Raw genomic sequence first — 15,732 nt, 5'->3', positions numbered from 1 at the left:
AATCTGGGCAAATCTAATCGCTCTTGCATCCTGGCTATCCTGGACGCAGCGAAATGCACAAAGTTGTATGCCCTTGCAAAGACGACATCCGTGACCTCACTGGATGCATTTGTGGGTGGAGGCATGTGATATCTCACAGAGATCACCTGTGGAGCCCTGACAGGAGCCACCGGCATAGAAATTGTGCACCGCGATCACTTTCATGGTCACTGGCAGTGGATGCCCTCCATGTCACTGTGGCACCAAATCCTGTAGTAGCTGGCAGATGTGGCCGACCAGTTCCCTAGACATGCGCAGTCTTCAGCGACACTGGTTCTCTGTCTTCTGCAATAATGAAAGGTGGTGTCTATAGACCCTGTGTGTTGCTAGGTGCCGACCAATGATGGCTCGCTGTTGCGTTTTGGTGGCGTGTGCGGGAGCCCCAGCCGCCCCTTCTTCTTGAGGTTGCTGTTCCTCCCTCTGCGCAACCAGGAGCCTCAGTTGCTCTCTCCTCCATTGTCCTCATTCTCTGTAGGCCATCAGTCATACAGCTAGTTCACTAGGCTCCATGATCCTGCTGTACACCACCTGCAGGATGAACAACAGAGACATGCGGGTTAGCATAGGTGTACTAAGAACCTGTCCTGGTTAAATGTGAAGGCCCCTTAATACTTCCCGGAAAGTGCTGGCCACCACTTGGATGGCCAGAGATTAGTCTGCGTGGTGGCCCGAAACCCCACCCACCTCTACCCCACTCCACTCAACTGATTGGTGGCAGCTTTGCCCACTGGACTGCATGCTGTGCTCTCAGCTCAGTGCAGGCATTCTCCTAACCCGCGCTGCAAGGCTGCACTGTTAGCTTGAACCATAAGGGAGACTGGTCCAAACCGGGATGCTGACCTTGCAAGGTGCTGTGAGCACCTCCAGCAGTGACTGCTCCACGGCCAGCTTTAGCGAGGAGACTGTACAACGTGCCCAGTCATCCAACTGTTCTGCAGCCCACTAAAACGCTCATGACTTTGCAGTCTGTGCTGGGGGGTGGGGGAGCTTTGGAGCACTTGGTGGCACTTTGATTCCTCTGCATTGCTTGTGTGGCAGGAAACCTTAGTCCAATCATATCAATACCTGAGTTTTTCCAGCATTTTCTGTTTTTATTTCAGATTTCCAGCATCTATAGTATTTTGCTTTTATCCAATCATATCAATGTGGCTGTGCCTGAACTGTCTCAGCTGCAGAGGAATGGTCACTTTATACAGGTTTCCCTAAAGCGTGGCTGCTTCCCTCGACCTCCCTACCCGCCCACCCCCTCCCACAAGGCATTATATTCAACGGCAGGGATGCCCTTGCCCTCCCCCCACAAGTTGCCTCAATGGCAGGGCTGCCCTTGACCCGCACCCCAACATTTCTCAAGCTGTGCACACTTAGTGGAATATTTGCGCACACCTGCAGGATGCGTTTCTGGTGGTCGCACACCAGCTGCACATTCAGTGAGTGGAATCCCTTGCGGTTGATGTAGCTCACCATGTGTTGTGACAGAGATCTGAGCGCCACATGAGTGCAGTTGAACACACCCAGCACTTGTGGGAAACCTGAGATCTGGGCGAATCCAATCACTCTTGCACCCTGTCTGCCCTGGGAGCTGGACGCTGCACAACGTTACTGTGTACTTGCCTCTGAGTTCCCCTCAAAATGCAGCCTGCCAAGTGCACATCTTTTATATGCTATTGTGAAACATGTTGGCGTGCTTTCCTGCCGATGTGGACAGGCGATTGCATGGGTGGGTGGGAGGGAAACGCACACGATTCTGGCGGGCTGGCTTAATAATGATATGTAGATGTATTACAATGAGGTTCCCGACCTCCGATGGCAGGAAACGCGGCCCACTATTGGCAGGCTGAGCGGACAATCGCAAACTGGTTTCATGCTATCATGAAACCAATCGTGCCATACTGTCCACTCACTCCACCGAGCATGCCCAATGCCAACGGGCATGGAAAATCCCAGCCCCTGTTTCTATGCTGTTAGGCAACTAGTCCGACATCCAACCTTACCCTGTCTCTGTTTTTAGGCAGCTTGTCTGACATCCAATCTTGGATAAACCACAATCTCCTCCATTTAAACTTTGAGAAGATCAAAGCTACTGTCTTCAGCTCCTGTGGCAAACTTCATATCCTTGTTACTGATTCCATCCTTCCTATTCAATTCAGAGCTCAACTTTCGACTAACATCTTTTCTATCGTAAAAAAACTACCTGCTTCTCCCTCTAACATTCCCTGCCTCCACCTCTAACTCAGACTACCTGCTGCTGAAGTTTTCATCCATGCCTTTTACGCCTCCAGACTCAACTATTCCAATGCTTTCCCACCAGTCTCCTAGACTCCATTCTTCACCTTCCATAAACTTCAGCTCATCGTAAACTTGCTGACTGCTATCCACCGCCAAATCCTGGTCAGTCATTCCTTCTTTCCTTATTAACCATTGGTTCCCTGTTACTCAACATTTCCAATCATCCATGGTCATGCCCCTCCCTCTGCATGTAAGCTCCTGAAGCCCTGAAAACCCCCATCCCACCCTTTAGAACTATGTTCTTCTGACTCTGGCCTCTAATGGCCTTCCCTTTCCCCTACCATTGGTGACTATGCCTTCAACCATCAATGCCCAATGTCTGGCATATGCTCCTTAAAGTCCTCTGCCTCTCCACTTCCTTTCTTCTGCTTTGAAGACCTTCCTTAAGGCTTATCTATGACTTTAGTCTGATTGCATCTCTGAAACACCTTGGGATGATGTTCTACATTAAAGGAGCTAAATAAATATCTTGTTTGTTCAATGTAGCAAAAATATTTTGTTTGTGTTTGCATGAGTAACTTGCTTGATTAATTCTATATTCTCATGACTCACTGTATGAATCATCTGGAACAGTGCCTTCTGTTCTTTTGCCTGAGGCTTTATTTTCATTAAGGTGGGTTCAAATAGCGAGAATGTATAGAAAACTGTCAAATGTTGCTTTTTTTAAAAAAAATCTTTGATATTAAGTTAACTTTTATATGCTTAAAGAAATTGAATTAAAGATTATGTTTTGGACAAAAATGTTGAAAGAAGACTGGTTTGTGTGTAATTATGATTATAAATTGTGTTAATTTATTTAATTTATTTTAATATCTAGGTAAAAGGGCTGAAAATATCCGTAAGAAATGGGAAGATGCTTTCACAGAGGCAGCGTGGAGACAGCCTTCTATTGTTCTTTTGGATGACTTAGATCATATTGCTGGAGCTGTCTCTACTCCAGAACATGAACATAGTGCCGAGGCTATTCTTAGCAAACAGCTTTCTCAAAGTAATTGCTTTGATTTAAAAACTTTTATTGCGTATCAGGTAACAGGTCAATAACATTAAATGGAGTGATATTTCTCCAAAACTCCAACGCGCTAATGAATTGTTGAAAATAAATTGTCTGATTCACTTGAGCGCAGAAAAAGTGATATAATACTTATATCTCACAGCAATTAGATTTACTAGAACCATTGGTAGTCAATATGGGCGTAGAACATTGGAAACGCAACAACAGAGGTTTAAGTTTGGATATTCTGTATTGGAGAGATGGATGCCTTCCATATGCATTGTACACAACTGGACAATATAACTTGAGCAGCTTGGTTGATATGTATTTTCTTATTTACAATTAAGATAATTGGAAAACCCTTGCAATGTCCCTCTGGTATGGGCAGTTTAATCTTTGGAGCATGTTAAGAATGTAATTACGTAAAGACTTGTTATTGTTTCCCAAAAAAATACTGTTGGTATGCGAGTCAGCTTTTTGTTAGCTATTTATTTGAGTACTTTATCTCTGCTACCCTTAAGCCAGCCACTAGGAAGTGCAAAAGATCTGAGCAAGCTGACTTGCCCTATACTATGCCTTTTTCAACTGAGATCAGGAAGAGGAAGCTTGAGGATATTTTCTGTCATAGCTGCTCTCTCAGGTGCGTGATACCAGATACTCTGCTCTGATTGCAGATAATTGTCCACATCCTAACGTGATATGATGTGGTATCATGGTATACTAATGCCGCATTTATTTTGGGGAAGACTACCTAGTTCTCACTACTGTAGAAATTGCGCTGTCTTGTTTTGGGGATGACTTCTGTAGCACGTAAAGCAACTTTTAAAATAACTGCTTGTGCATGTTTGTGCCAGAGAATTTTTTTTTTTTTTTAAGAGTCTTAATTAGCAAATATTATACTATTGCCAGTATAATTTTACCTTCGTTGGGCGGGCTTGGTGGGAGCAGGTGGGGGCGGTTGGGAAGCTGACTGCCGCCTGCGATTGGCTCTGCTCTGTAATTTCATGGGGACAGGCCAATTAAGGCCCGCCCTGCGTGGATTGCGTGCGGCATGCTGTGCGCTGCCTGTGCGGCCGGGGGAGGAGGGAGAGCCGGGCCTAGCGCACAGTTTGCGCATGCACATGAAAGAGCGCTTCAATCTCCCTGAGGCATGGAGCTGCCTCAGAGATTGAAGCGCTTTTTGAAAGAATTAATAAATACAATAAAAATTTAATGAAACATGTCCCCTCATGTGACTGCGTCACATTAGATGGGACATGTTTTTAATTGCAAAATGAAGTTTTTATATAATTTGTATTAGTTTTAGGAAACCTCATCCCGCTCGTGGATGAGGTTTCCTAAAAAATGTAAAGGCTGCTTGGCCTTTTCGCCTGTCTGCCAGCCGTTAGGTTGTACAGCAGCGTAAGTTTCAAGTTAATTACTTTGTTAATGGCCTTAATAGACCTTTCAGTTATCGGCGGGTGTGCAGCCGACTCTGGTGCGTGCCCGCTGAACAAAATATCGCACAAGTGCATGATGACATCAGGACCCATGCCCGACATCATCGTGCGTCATATTACGTTTGGGCGTGTCGGGTGTGTGCCCACATGCTGAAGGTAAAATCCTGGCCTTGGTGTAGAAGAACCATTGCTGCTGCCATTACATTTGTTGCTAAATTTGGAGTTGCTATCGTAGATGGAATACAAATACTGTAAATTGGCTCCTCTTTACTGGACTGAGATGATAAAGCAAATTTAATTTCTATTTCACTCCCCTGAGCGTGCATAAGTTTTTTGACTGTTATAGAATCTTCTGAAACTGGGCAGTGTTAGAAGCAAATTAGAAAAACAAGTTGGGCAACATATGATAATATATTTGAACTACTATATAATTATAAAAAACATCCTGAGTGGTAGGATTTAATTTACATTTTAATCGTGATTGATTGGAGAATATATTCTTTGGTTGCTATGTAAAATGTGCAATACGCTGGATGATTTTGAATACCTTAAATGATTCTGTTAGCTAATCATTCAGAATACAAAAGCATAATACTACATGTTGGTAAGTGCAGTGAATTATTTTATTTTTATTTAATTGCATTACTAACATGGTGACCTGTGCAATCCCTTTATTTCAGTTTTGAAGAATTTGATTGCTGTGGCAGTTTCACAAGGGACTCTTATTGCATTGATAGCCACCAGCATTTCTGAATATACTCTACATCCCTCTCTTGTTTGTGCTGAAGGATCTCACATATTTCAATGCATTCAGGATATTTCACTTCCAAACCAGGTAAATCAACTTCCCAAGTACTTCAAACCAATTCACACGACATCACAGGCAGGATTTTTAGGTTGGCGTGTGGGCATGATCAGCGGGCCCGGGAGCGGCTGGGGAATGGACCCCTACCCACAGTTTTACGTTGGCTGGCCAATTAACGGCCAGCCAGCATGAAACACATGCTGAAATACTCAGCGCTGCCGGGGTAGGGGCAGGAGGAGGGCGGGCGCTGATTGAAAGCTCCCTGAAGGCAGGGTGCTGCCTCAGGGAGCTGAAGACTTCAAAACACTTCAATAAAGATTTTAAAATCTGGAAAAAAATCAGTCAACTGACATCAGAATCAGTCACCTGAACATATACGTGATGAAAATTCTGCACATACAATTTTTGTTTTATTTAATAATGTAAACCTCATCCCTCCCTTGGATGAGGTTTCATCAAAAATGCAAAGTCTGTCTGACAGATTCGCTCGTCCGCCAACTGTAAGGTTGGACGGACCACGAAAAATCGGGGACAATTGGAACCTTGACAACTTTAATTGTCATCTCAATTGTCGGCCGGTATGCTTCCGACACTCGCATGCTCCCGCCGACTGAAATATCGCCTGAATACGGAATGACATCGGGACACTTGTCTGACCTCATCACGTGCGATTTTGCATCTGATTGGGTTGGGCGCACACCCACACGCCAACCTAAAAATTCTGCCCTATTATTTGAATCATAGGATTGAATTTTTCTCTATAAATGTTCTGTATCTTTGGATGATTAGCATATCATTGGTAACAGAGTTAAATTATTAACATATTTTAAAAAATACTATAAATTGAAGGAAAACCAATTCTAATGTTTTGAATGTTTAATATTTCAGGTTCCTATTTTAAGTTTTGAAGATGAGCTATGTGATGTCTCAAATAGTAAATCAACTGTGTCTAATTTGAGGGAGCTGTAGAATATCCCCACATAGATTTCACTCGTCTGTTTTAAAACCAATAGAAACTTGGAAGGGAGGGGAAGGCAAGGGGCTATTTGTTGTCTCCATTCCTTTTCCATGCTGCCGAATACTGGTTTATTTTCTGCCTGTAATGTTTTTTGAGGAAAGAGAATCCATCCATTTTTGTACAAAGCAATGAATTCTGTTAAAATCATAGTGCTGTTCTGAGCTGAAGCAAAATTGTTATGTAAACTGGCACTGGAGTAACTCTGAGGGAAGTTGAGACCAAAAATACTGTAGGATAATTAACTTCAGTTTTGTCTTTTTAAAGAAATAGAATCTAATAGTTTGTATATATTAGACCTTTACCCAATTTGTATCCTAATTATATTTAAATTCCTGTCATTTCTCCTTAAAGTAGGTATTGTTTGTGTACAACCATAAATTAAAACCTGAACTTTTAGTGATTTTATCATTGGGCTCCTAGACATTTGTGGTTTGGGCTAAGAAATACTGGATTTCATGGAAGTATAATGTTCATGTTTGAAATTAGTAAATATTTGGAAAGGTATGCATTGCAAAGATTTCTCTTTGGTTACCAGGATCAGCGAGTACAACTCTTAACTTCTGTAATTCAAAATAAAATCATTGTACCATTGGAGACATTACAAAACATTGACCTTCAAGGACTGGCTAAAGCAACCGAAGGCTTTGTAGCAAGAGATTTTGTCATATTGATGGAACGGGCTATGCACTCCCATGTACTAACTAGTAAAAACATCAGAGAACAAGGTATGGCTGTAAGTACAGACCTAACTGGCAATAGCATAAAGGACAATACAGTTACCAGGCTGTACATTGCTGTAATAAAGAATGAAGTTAACCGGAAACCTTTCTGGCTATCTTTATAATCTTTATTCTCTATAATTCTAGTACAAGTATTACAATTGGTTCTGGTCTTGTCATCTTTTGTCATTTTTTGTTTGTTAACCAATTATAGCCATAAGCCAATGTATCTAAGAACATTGAATATTTATAATACATTGCAAAAATTATAGCTGCCTGCACTTCCTGTAACAACTTTACTCCCTGACAGGAAAATATTAATTTCTATGTCCCTATTTGATTGAAAACTGCCCATGTAACCTTGTTGCTCTGGAATCCTTGTGTTCTCTTTTTTCAATTTCTTACCCTCTCTCTGTTTTTATTCTTTCCTTCTTTCCTCCCTTTTTATTTCTTTCTGTGTCTCCATTTACTATTTTATCTGAGGCCATCAAAAGCACCTGGGCTTAAAGCTGTGCACACACATCTGTGTGTTACACTCCCCAAGTGATCATTAGTAACTATGTTAACCTAACCTTCTGGCATTGACTAGCTGACCCTTATAGGGCAGGAAGGCCCCTGGTTTGACCCTCAGTCTGTGCTGAGTTAACTAGAGTATTGTGCCCAATCCTGGGCGCTACATCTTAGGATGGATATCAAAGCCCTGGAGAGGGCACAGAAGAGATATGCTAGAATGATACCAGGGGTGTGGGACTGCAGTTATGTGGCGAGATTAGAGAAGCTGGGATTTCCCTCCTTAGAGCAGCAAAGGTTAAAGGGCCATTTGATTGAGCTGTTCAGAATTCTGAACGGTTTTAATAGAGTAAATAAGGATGAATCCTTTCCAGCGCAGAAAGGTCAGTCACTAGAGGAGATGGATTTAAGGCAATTGGCAAAAGAACCATCAGCGAGATTAAATTTTTTTTTAACACTAAGTTATGATCTGTAATACACTGCCTGAAAGGGCAGTGGAAGCAGATTTAAAAATAACTTACAAAAGGATATTTGGGTAGATACTTGAAGGGGAAAATTTGTAGGGCTATGTGTAAAGAACAGGGAAGTAAGGCTGAATGGTAGCTGTTTAAAAGAACTGGCATGGGCACAATGGGCTGAATGGTCTCCTGTGATGTCATTCTAGGATTCTAAGACTTTTAAAAAATAACCAGGTCAAACTTTGACGCGATGTTTTGGACTGACATTCAGAAGTCAAAACATGGCATATGTCATAAAAATGTTTTAATGGAGTAGAGTACTGTTGTTGAGATAAATTTGTCATGGAAACTTAAAGGGTTAATATTTTATATTTAGTTTCATAAAGTAATAAATCAGGTTAGCTCAGGAGCAATATAATTTGAACTCTGAGTTTTCTAAGCAAATAACTGCATGACAAAAGCTAGTTCACCTCCAGTATATGTGTAAAGGTAGTAGTAAACGGTTTGAATCCAGTAGGAAATAAGAACCAGTAATCGATTGGCAAATTCACGCCCTCTTTGCCAAATTGAAGACAAACTATTACATGCTAAGCTTCTGAAATTCAAAAACAAGCACTTTGTAATTTTTCTATTTGCAGAACTATATTTGACAACATTGGACTTCCAGCGGGCTCTTGAGGGATTTACACCTACTTCTCTAAGAAATGCCAAGTTAAACAAACCAAAAGATTTGGGTTGGGACAAAGTGGGAGGGCTACATGAAGTAAAACAAATTCTTATGGATACCATACAATTATCTGTCAAGGTATGAGATCAAACTGTTGTGCAGTGAAATAATTTTCATTTAAAGTTGGAAGACTAAAGATATCGCATGGGGAATATATTTGATGTAGTGTATTATTCAAAAGTAAAAATACTGGCAGTGTTTCCTGTGTCATTGGAGGTTGGTAATGGATTGTAAAGTTTTGTTCTGTTAAATTTCATGGAAACGCAAAAGCCAAGAACCCTGTTGCCTTAATTTCGTTTGAATCACTTACCCGTTAAGGTTGCTTTCTAAACTTTGAAAATTGAAGGAGAAAAATTAGATATTCCCAGAGAAATCAATAAATGGATATCTGAAATGATGAGTAGTCTCAAGATTTCGAAAAGTGCTGTGCCTAGTTGCAGTGTGAAGGTACTGTCACATGATTAATTGAAAATAATGGGGCAACACATTATTGTGAACAGTTTGAAAAATTCACTCTTCAATGAGAGCAATTTCTTGGCACTTGTGCTAGAAACACATTCCCTCATAATGCCTGCCCCATACACTGTCTATTCATTCCTGAAGAACACAAGAAGCACATTTACATCCCTCCTACAATGACTGATATTTACTGGATCTCCTATCAAATGCCTATCATACATCCTCCAACTCCCTCTGCTTAACAAAACTTCTGGTGTGTGACCAAATTTCCAAATTAATCTCCTTTCTAAACTGAGTACATAGGGACAGGACTTCATTTATCTGATCTTCCTACTCTACTGAGCACTGAAGATGCAATACTTGTAGGTGTAGATCTGTGGTGCTGCTCCTCAAGCAAACAGCATTCATTGGTATAACACCTTCAATAAAGAAGAACATTGTAAGGTGCCTGACGACCACAATAAGACACACACACCAAGCCAAAGATAGAGAGTAACCAAAAGTTTGTCAGCAAGACGGATTTTAAGTTGGGTCTCAAAGGAGAAGAGGGAGGTGGGATGGAGGTGTAGGGAACTTGTGCCCTAAGTGACTAACAGCATGGCTGCTAATGGTGGAGCAGACAGATTTTTGATGTGCAGGAGGCCAGGATCAAGGAATGCACAGTTGCCAGAGGATAGTGGAGTTGGAGATAGGGAGGGATGAGCTCATGAAGGAATTTGAATAAGAGGATGAGAATTTCCAAGAGGATGAGACTTCCTTTTGAGGTGTTGTGGGACCAGGCACCAATGCAGTTCATTGAGCACAGGGGTGATGGATGAGCTGAAGTTTATGGAGGATGAAGGATACAAGGCTGACCTGGATAACATCAGATTAGTTAAGTCTGGAGGTGATAAAGGCATGAATGAGAGTTTTGGCAGGTAGCAATAATGAGTTATGACAGTACTGCCTTAGAGATGTGAAAATTTGAGAGATGTGTTTATCAGTATACTTTGTCCCACGATTTTCTCGGTATGTTTTGCTTACTGTTACTCAACATTGAACGCTTTGAGCTAATTTCGAGTATATTGGGAATAAAATCGTGTAGACCAGAAAAATTGTGGCGCTTCAGCTAAAGGTAAAAAAAAAATCAAAGGTGAAATCGTTCTGTTAACTTCATAACCAAATTTATACTTCATAGCACATTGGAAATTGTTTTTTTTAAACCAAATTGGATAATATAGGACTTCCTAATTTAAACAGGTTCAGGTAACAGCAGCAATAACTTGATTTATACAGCACATTTAAGGTAGTAAAACATCCCTAGGCACTTTAGAGGAGCAGAATCAGGCAAAAATGAAATGACACCAAACCAAGAAAGGAAGACATGATAGGTGACCACAGACTTGATCAAAGAAGTAGGTTTAGGTTAAAGAAGGAGACGTCCAGGGAGGGAATCCAGTGCTTAGGGCCAGGTCGCTAAAAGCTGCCAAAGCTGGGGCGAAGAAAGTTGGGGATGCCCAAGAGGCCAGAATTGGAGGAACACAGAGTTCTCAGAAGGCTGTAGAGCTGGAGAAGTTTACAAAGATAGAGATGGGCGATGTCATGGAAAGATTTGAACACAGAGATGGGAATGTTAAATTTGAGGCTTTTAAATTTGAGGTAGACCACGAGCCATTCTAGGTCAGCAACTGCAGGGTGATTGCTGAAGGCAGAGGGAAAATTCAATGAAAGATTAGCAAAGCACAAACTGAATTTTAAACCATATGAAAATGTATCTCGAGACTATGATCTGTGCAGTGTGAATTAGGTAGCCTACTTCGCAAAGGAATGAGGAGCCTTGCAGTCAAGCTTGAAAAGATAATTTGGCAAGAATGCAGATTTATTTTTTCCCTAGAGCAATGAATAAATTAAAATCTATGAAACAAGTATGTAATGCACTTTTGAATATTATGGAGTCGTGTAGAATGACTTGTATCATTTTATCCTTTTAGTATCCACAGCTGTTTGTAAAACTACCTATACGACAGCGATCTGGAATCCTGTTGTATGGGGCACCAGGAACTGGAAAGACATTATTAGCAGGTGTCATCACCAGAGAAAGTGGATTGAACTTTATTAGTATTAAGGTATGATCATTGTTATTACAATGTAGTTGAACATCCTCGCTAGCGACTTTAAACTGGAAATATTGTGCTCGTTTGCATAAAATTTCTGATTCTTACTGCCACTAATATAATTTTAAAGAACATATATTGGTGGTCTAATCATGTGTGATTTTTTCACTTCTCTCACTTGCCAAGAACATTTTATATTTCTTTGACTGCTTACTTAATTTCCAGATCGAATGATAAATAACCAAAATTTAACAATAATCAAAGAATGAGGAATACCTGCAGTTGATGAACTAAATTGTTGACTATCCACCCAAGGTGCTGATTAAGAAATCCAGGTCCCTAAACACCTTAAATTTAGTATACTTATTTGTGTTTAGATCTCTTGATGGCTTTGTCCTTCCCGCCCCTATAATCTTCAGCAATACACCTCTTCCTTCCCTGAACACCCTTCCCACTGATTCCAACCTCTTATGTATTATTCCTTCATTTTCCCCACCATGTTTTCAGTTACCATGGGTGTGCACTCTAGAATTCCATCTCAAAACCCTTCCATCTCTCTATCTCTCTCCTCCTTTAAGACTGTCCTTAAAACCCATTCCTTAGACAAAACTTCTGGTCAATGCACCTGGTCTCTTCCTCTTTAGGCATCTGTAAAGTGCCCCGGGACAGATTTTTAGTTTTTTATTTGCTCATGGAATGTGGGCGTCACTGGCTAGGCCAGCATTTATTGCCCATCCCTAATTGCTTTTGGGAAGATGATGTTGAGCCGCCGCCTTCAGCTACTGCCGTCCTTGTGATATAGGTACACCTGCAGTGCAGTTATGGAGGGAGTTCTGAGATTTTGACCCATCAATGGTGAAGGAATGGCGATTTAGTTCCAAATCTGAATGGTGTGTGGCGTGGAGGGGAACTTGCAGATGGTTGTGCTCCCATGCATCTGTTTGTCCTTGTTCTTTTAGATGGTAGAGGTCGTGGATTTGGGAGCTGCTATTGAAGGTTCCTTGGCGAGTTGCTGCAGTGCATCTTGTAAATGGTGCCATTGTGTGCCAATGATGGATAGGGTGCCAATCAAGCTGTCTGCTTTGTCCTGGATGGTGTTGAGCTTCTTGAGTGGTGTTGGAGCTACACTCATCCAGACAAGTAGGGAGTATTCCATCAAACTCCTGATTTGTGCTTGATGGACAGGGCTTTGGGGAGTCAGGAGGTGAGTTACTTGCCACAGAATTCCTTGCCTCTGACGTACTCTTGTAGCCACAGTATTTATATGGCTGGTCCAGAAAGTTTCTGGCCAAAGGTAACTCTCAGGATGTTGATAGTGGGAGATTCAGCGATGGAAATGCCATTGCGTGTTAAGAGGTGATGGTTAGATTCTTCCTCGTTGAAGATGGTCATTGCCCCACACTTGGGTGGCGTGAATATTGTTTACCACTTATCAGCCCAAACCTGAATGTTGTCCAGGTCTTGCTGCCTGTGGGCATGGGCTGTTTCATTATCTGCAGAGTTACAAATGGAACTGTACACTGTGCAATCATCAGCAAACATCCCCACTTCTGATCTTATGATTGAGGGAATGCCATTTTTGAAGCAGCTGAAGATGTTTTGGCCTAGGACACCGTCCTGAAGAACCCCTGGAACAATGTTGTGGGGCTGAGATGTTTGGCCTCCAACAACCATGACTATCTTCATTTGTGCTAGGAATGACTCCTGCCAGTGGATAAATTTCTTCTGATGCTCATTGATATAATTTTACCAGGGCTTCTTGATACCACACTTGGTCAAATGCTGCCTTGATGTCAAAGGCAGTCACTCCCACCTGGAATTCAACTCTTTGTCCATATTTGGACTAAGACTGTAAAGAGATCTGGAACTGAATGGCTGTGGCAGAACCCAAACTGAGTGTTAGTGAGCAGGTTATTGCTGAATCATTGCCACTTGATAGTACTGTCAACAACACCTTCCATCGCATTACTGATGATTGAGAGAGTAGATTGGTGGGACAGTAATTTGCTGGATTTGATTTGTCCTTTTTTGTGAACAGGACATATCTGGGCAATGTTCCACACTACAGCACTATAGTGGGAATGTTATCAGGGCCCATAGCCTTTGCTGGACCTGTTTCTTAATATCACATGGAACAAATCGAATTGGCTGGCATCTGTGATGCTGGGGACCCTTGGAGGAGGCCAAGAAGGATCCATCACTCGACACTTCTGACTGAAGATGCTTGCAAAAGCTTCAGCCTTGTCTTTTGCATTCATGCTGGGCTCTGCCATCATTCAGGATGGGAATGTTTTATGGAGCTGCCTCTTCCTGTTGATTAATTGACCATCGCTGTTCACAAATAGATGTGGCTGTACTTTGAACTTTGATCTTATCTGGTGTTTGTGGGATCATTTAGCCCTGTCTATAGCATGTTGCTTCTTATGCTTGTAGTCTTGCGTTGTACTTCATTTTTAGGTATACCTGGTGCTGCTCCTGGCATACTGTTCTACAGTAATTAAACCTCGGTGGATCCCTTGGCTTGATGGTAATAGCACAATGAGGGCTATGCTGGTCCATGAGATTATAGATTGACAGCCCACAGTGCCTCATGGATGCCAGTTTTGAGCTGCTAGACCTGATCTGAATTTATCCCTTTTAGCACAGTGGTAATGCCACATAACAGAATAGATGGTGTCCTCAGTGTGAAGATGAGACTTTGTCTCCACAGGGACAATGCAATGGTCACTCCTGTCAATAGAATCATAGACAAATGCATCTACAAAAGGTAAAATTGTGAGAACGAGGTCAAGTAGGTTTCCCCCCCAACCCCATGTTCTCTCACCATTTGGAGCAGGTTCTTTCTGACAGCTATGTCCTTCAAGACTCGGTCAGTAGTGATGCTACCGAGTCACTCTTGGTGCTGGACATTCAAGTCCCCTACCCAGAATATATTCTGCACCCTTGCTGCCTTCCATGCTTCTCCCAAGTGCTGTTCTAGATGGAGGAGCACTGATTCATCAGTGCAGGAGAGTGGTAGATGCGAATTAGAAGAAGGTTTCCTTGCTCATGTTTGACCTGCTTCTATGAGACTTTATGGGACCCAAAGTGAAGGCTCCTGGGACCATTCCATCCTGACTGTATACCACTGTGCTGCCACCTCTGGTTGGTGTGCCCTGTTGGTGGGACATACCCAGGGATGGCAACGGAAGAGCCTGGGACATTGGCTGTAAGGCATCTTGACTAGTCTTTGGGACCGCTCACCCAATTTTGGCAGAAGCCCCTAGATGTTAGTGAGGAGGACTTTGCAGGGCCAACTGGGGATGGGTATGCTTTTTCCATACCTGATAAGTTGCTACTGGGTGACCTGACCTGTTTATTTTTATTTGACTTTTCTGTAGCAACTTGCTACAACTGAGTGGTTTTCTCAGCCATTTCAGAGGGTAGTTAAGAGCCCACCACATTACTGGGGTCTGGAGTCATGCGTAGGCCAAATCGGGTAAAGATGGCAGATTTCCTTCCCTAAAGGACATTAATCAAGCAGATAGATTTTTACAGTAATCCGGTAGCTTCGTGGTCACCATACCTGAGAAGCACTTTTTATTCCAGATTTATTTAATTAATTGAATTTAGATTTACCCATTGGCCATGGTGTGATTTGAATGCTTGTCTCTGGAGCATTAATGTAGGTTTTTGGATTAACTAGTTTAAATAACATTGCCACTATTCTACAGTTCCCATTTATTGAACCGATATCTAAATACAAGTTTTAATACAAGGAGCAGGAGAAGACCTGTTCCTAGCGTAGACATTGGTACTCCATAATCAGCCATTAAGATTAAAAGCTTGTGTTTATATAGCACCTTCCATGACCCATGGGCATTCCAAAGCACTTTACAGCCAATTAAGTCTTTTGAAGTGTAGTCACTGTTGTAGGAAACACAAAAGCTAATTTGCATATAGGACAGTCCCACAAAGCAATGAGATAATTATCTATTTTTGTGGTGTGGTTAGGGGGATAAATATTGGTTAGGACATCAGGAAAAACTCTTATGCTTTTCTTTGTTTAGTGTTGTGAAATCTTTATATCCATCTAAAGGCGAAGTCAGTTTAACATCTAACCCAAAAGTTATCATGTCTAATTGTGCGGCATTCCCTCAATACTGCGCTGAAGTGTCAGCCCAAATTATGTACTCAATTCTTTGGAAT

At 41.9% G+C, this 15,732-nt stretch overlaps 1 protein-coding gene across 4 annotated transcripts in view; it reads left to right on the top strand.

Moving 5' to 3' along the window:
- The window catches only part of pex1 (peroxisomal biogenesis factor 1), an 88,663-nt gene that overhangs the window by 35,736 nt on the left and 37,195 nt on the right, over positions 1–15,732 (top strand). For all 4 annotated transcript variants that reach the window (XM_078538913.1, XM_078538914.1, XM_078538912.1 and 1 more), the window contains exons 12-16: positions 3,143–3,313; positions 5,436–5,590; positions 7,114–7,303; positions 8,904–9,070; positions 11,422–11,556. In XM_078538913.1, coding sequence (XP_078395039.1) covers positions 3,143–3,313; positions 5,436–5,590; positions 7,114–7,303; positions 8,904–9,070; positions 11,422–11,556 — 818 coding nt within the window. The remainder of the gene's footprint in view (positions 1–3,142; positions 3,314–5,435; positions 5,591–7,113; positions 7,304–8,903; positions 9,071–11,421; positions 11,557–15,732) is intronic.

Source organism: Cetorhinus maximus, chromosome 3, assembly GCF_964194155.1.
Source record: "Cetorhinus maximus chromosome 3, sCetMax3.hap1.1, whole genome shotgun sequence".
Lineage (NCBI taxonomy): Eukaryota > Metazoa > Chordata > Chondrichthyes > Lamniformes > Cetorhinidae > Cetorhinus > Cetorhinus maximus.
The sequence above is the reverse complement of the archived record's forward strand: the minus strand, read 5'-3'. Positions and strand labels throughout refer to the sequence as shown.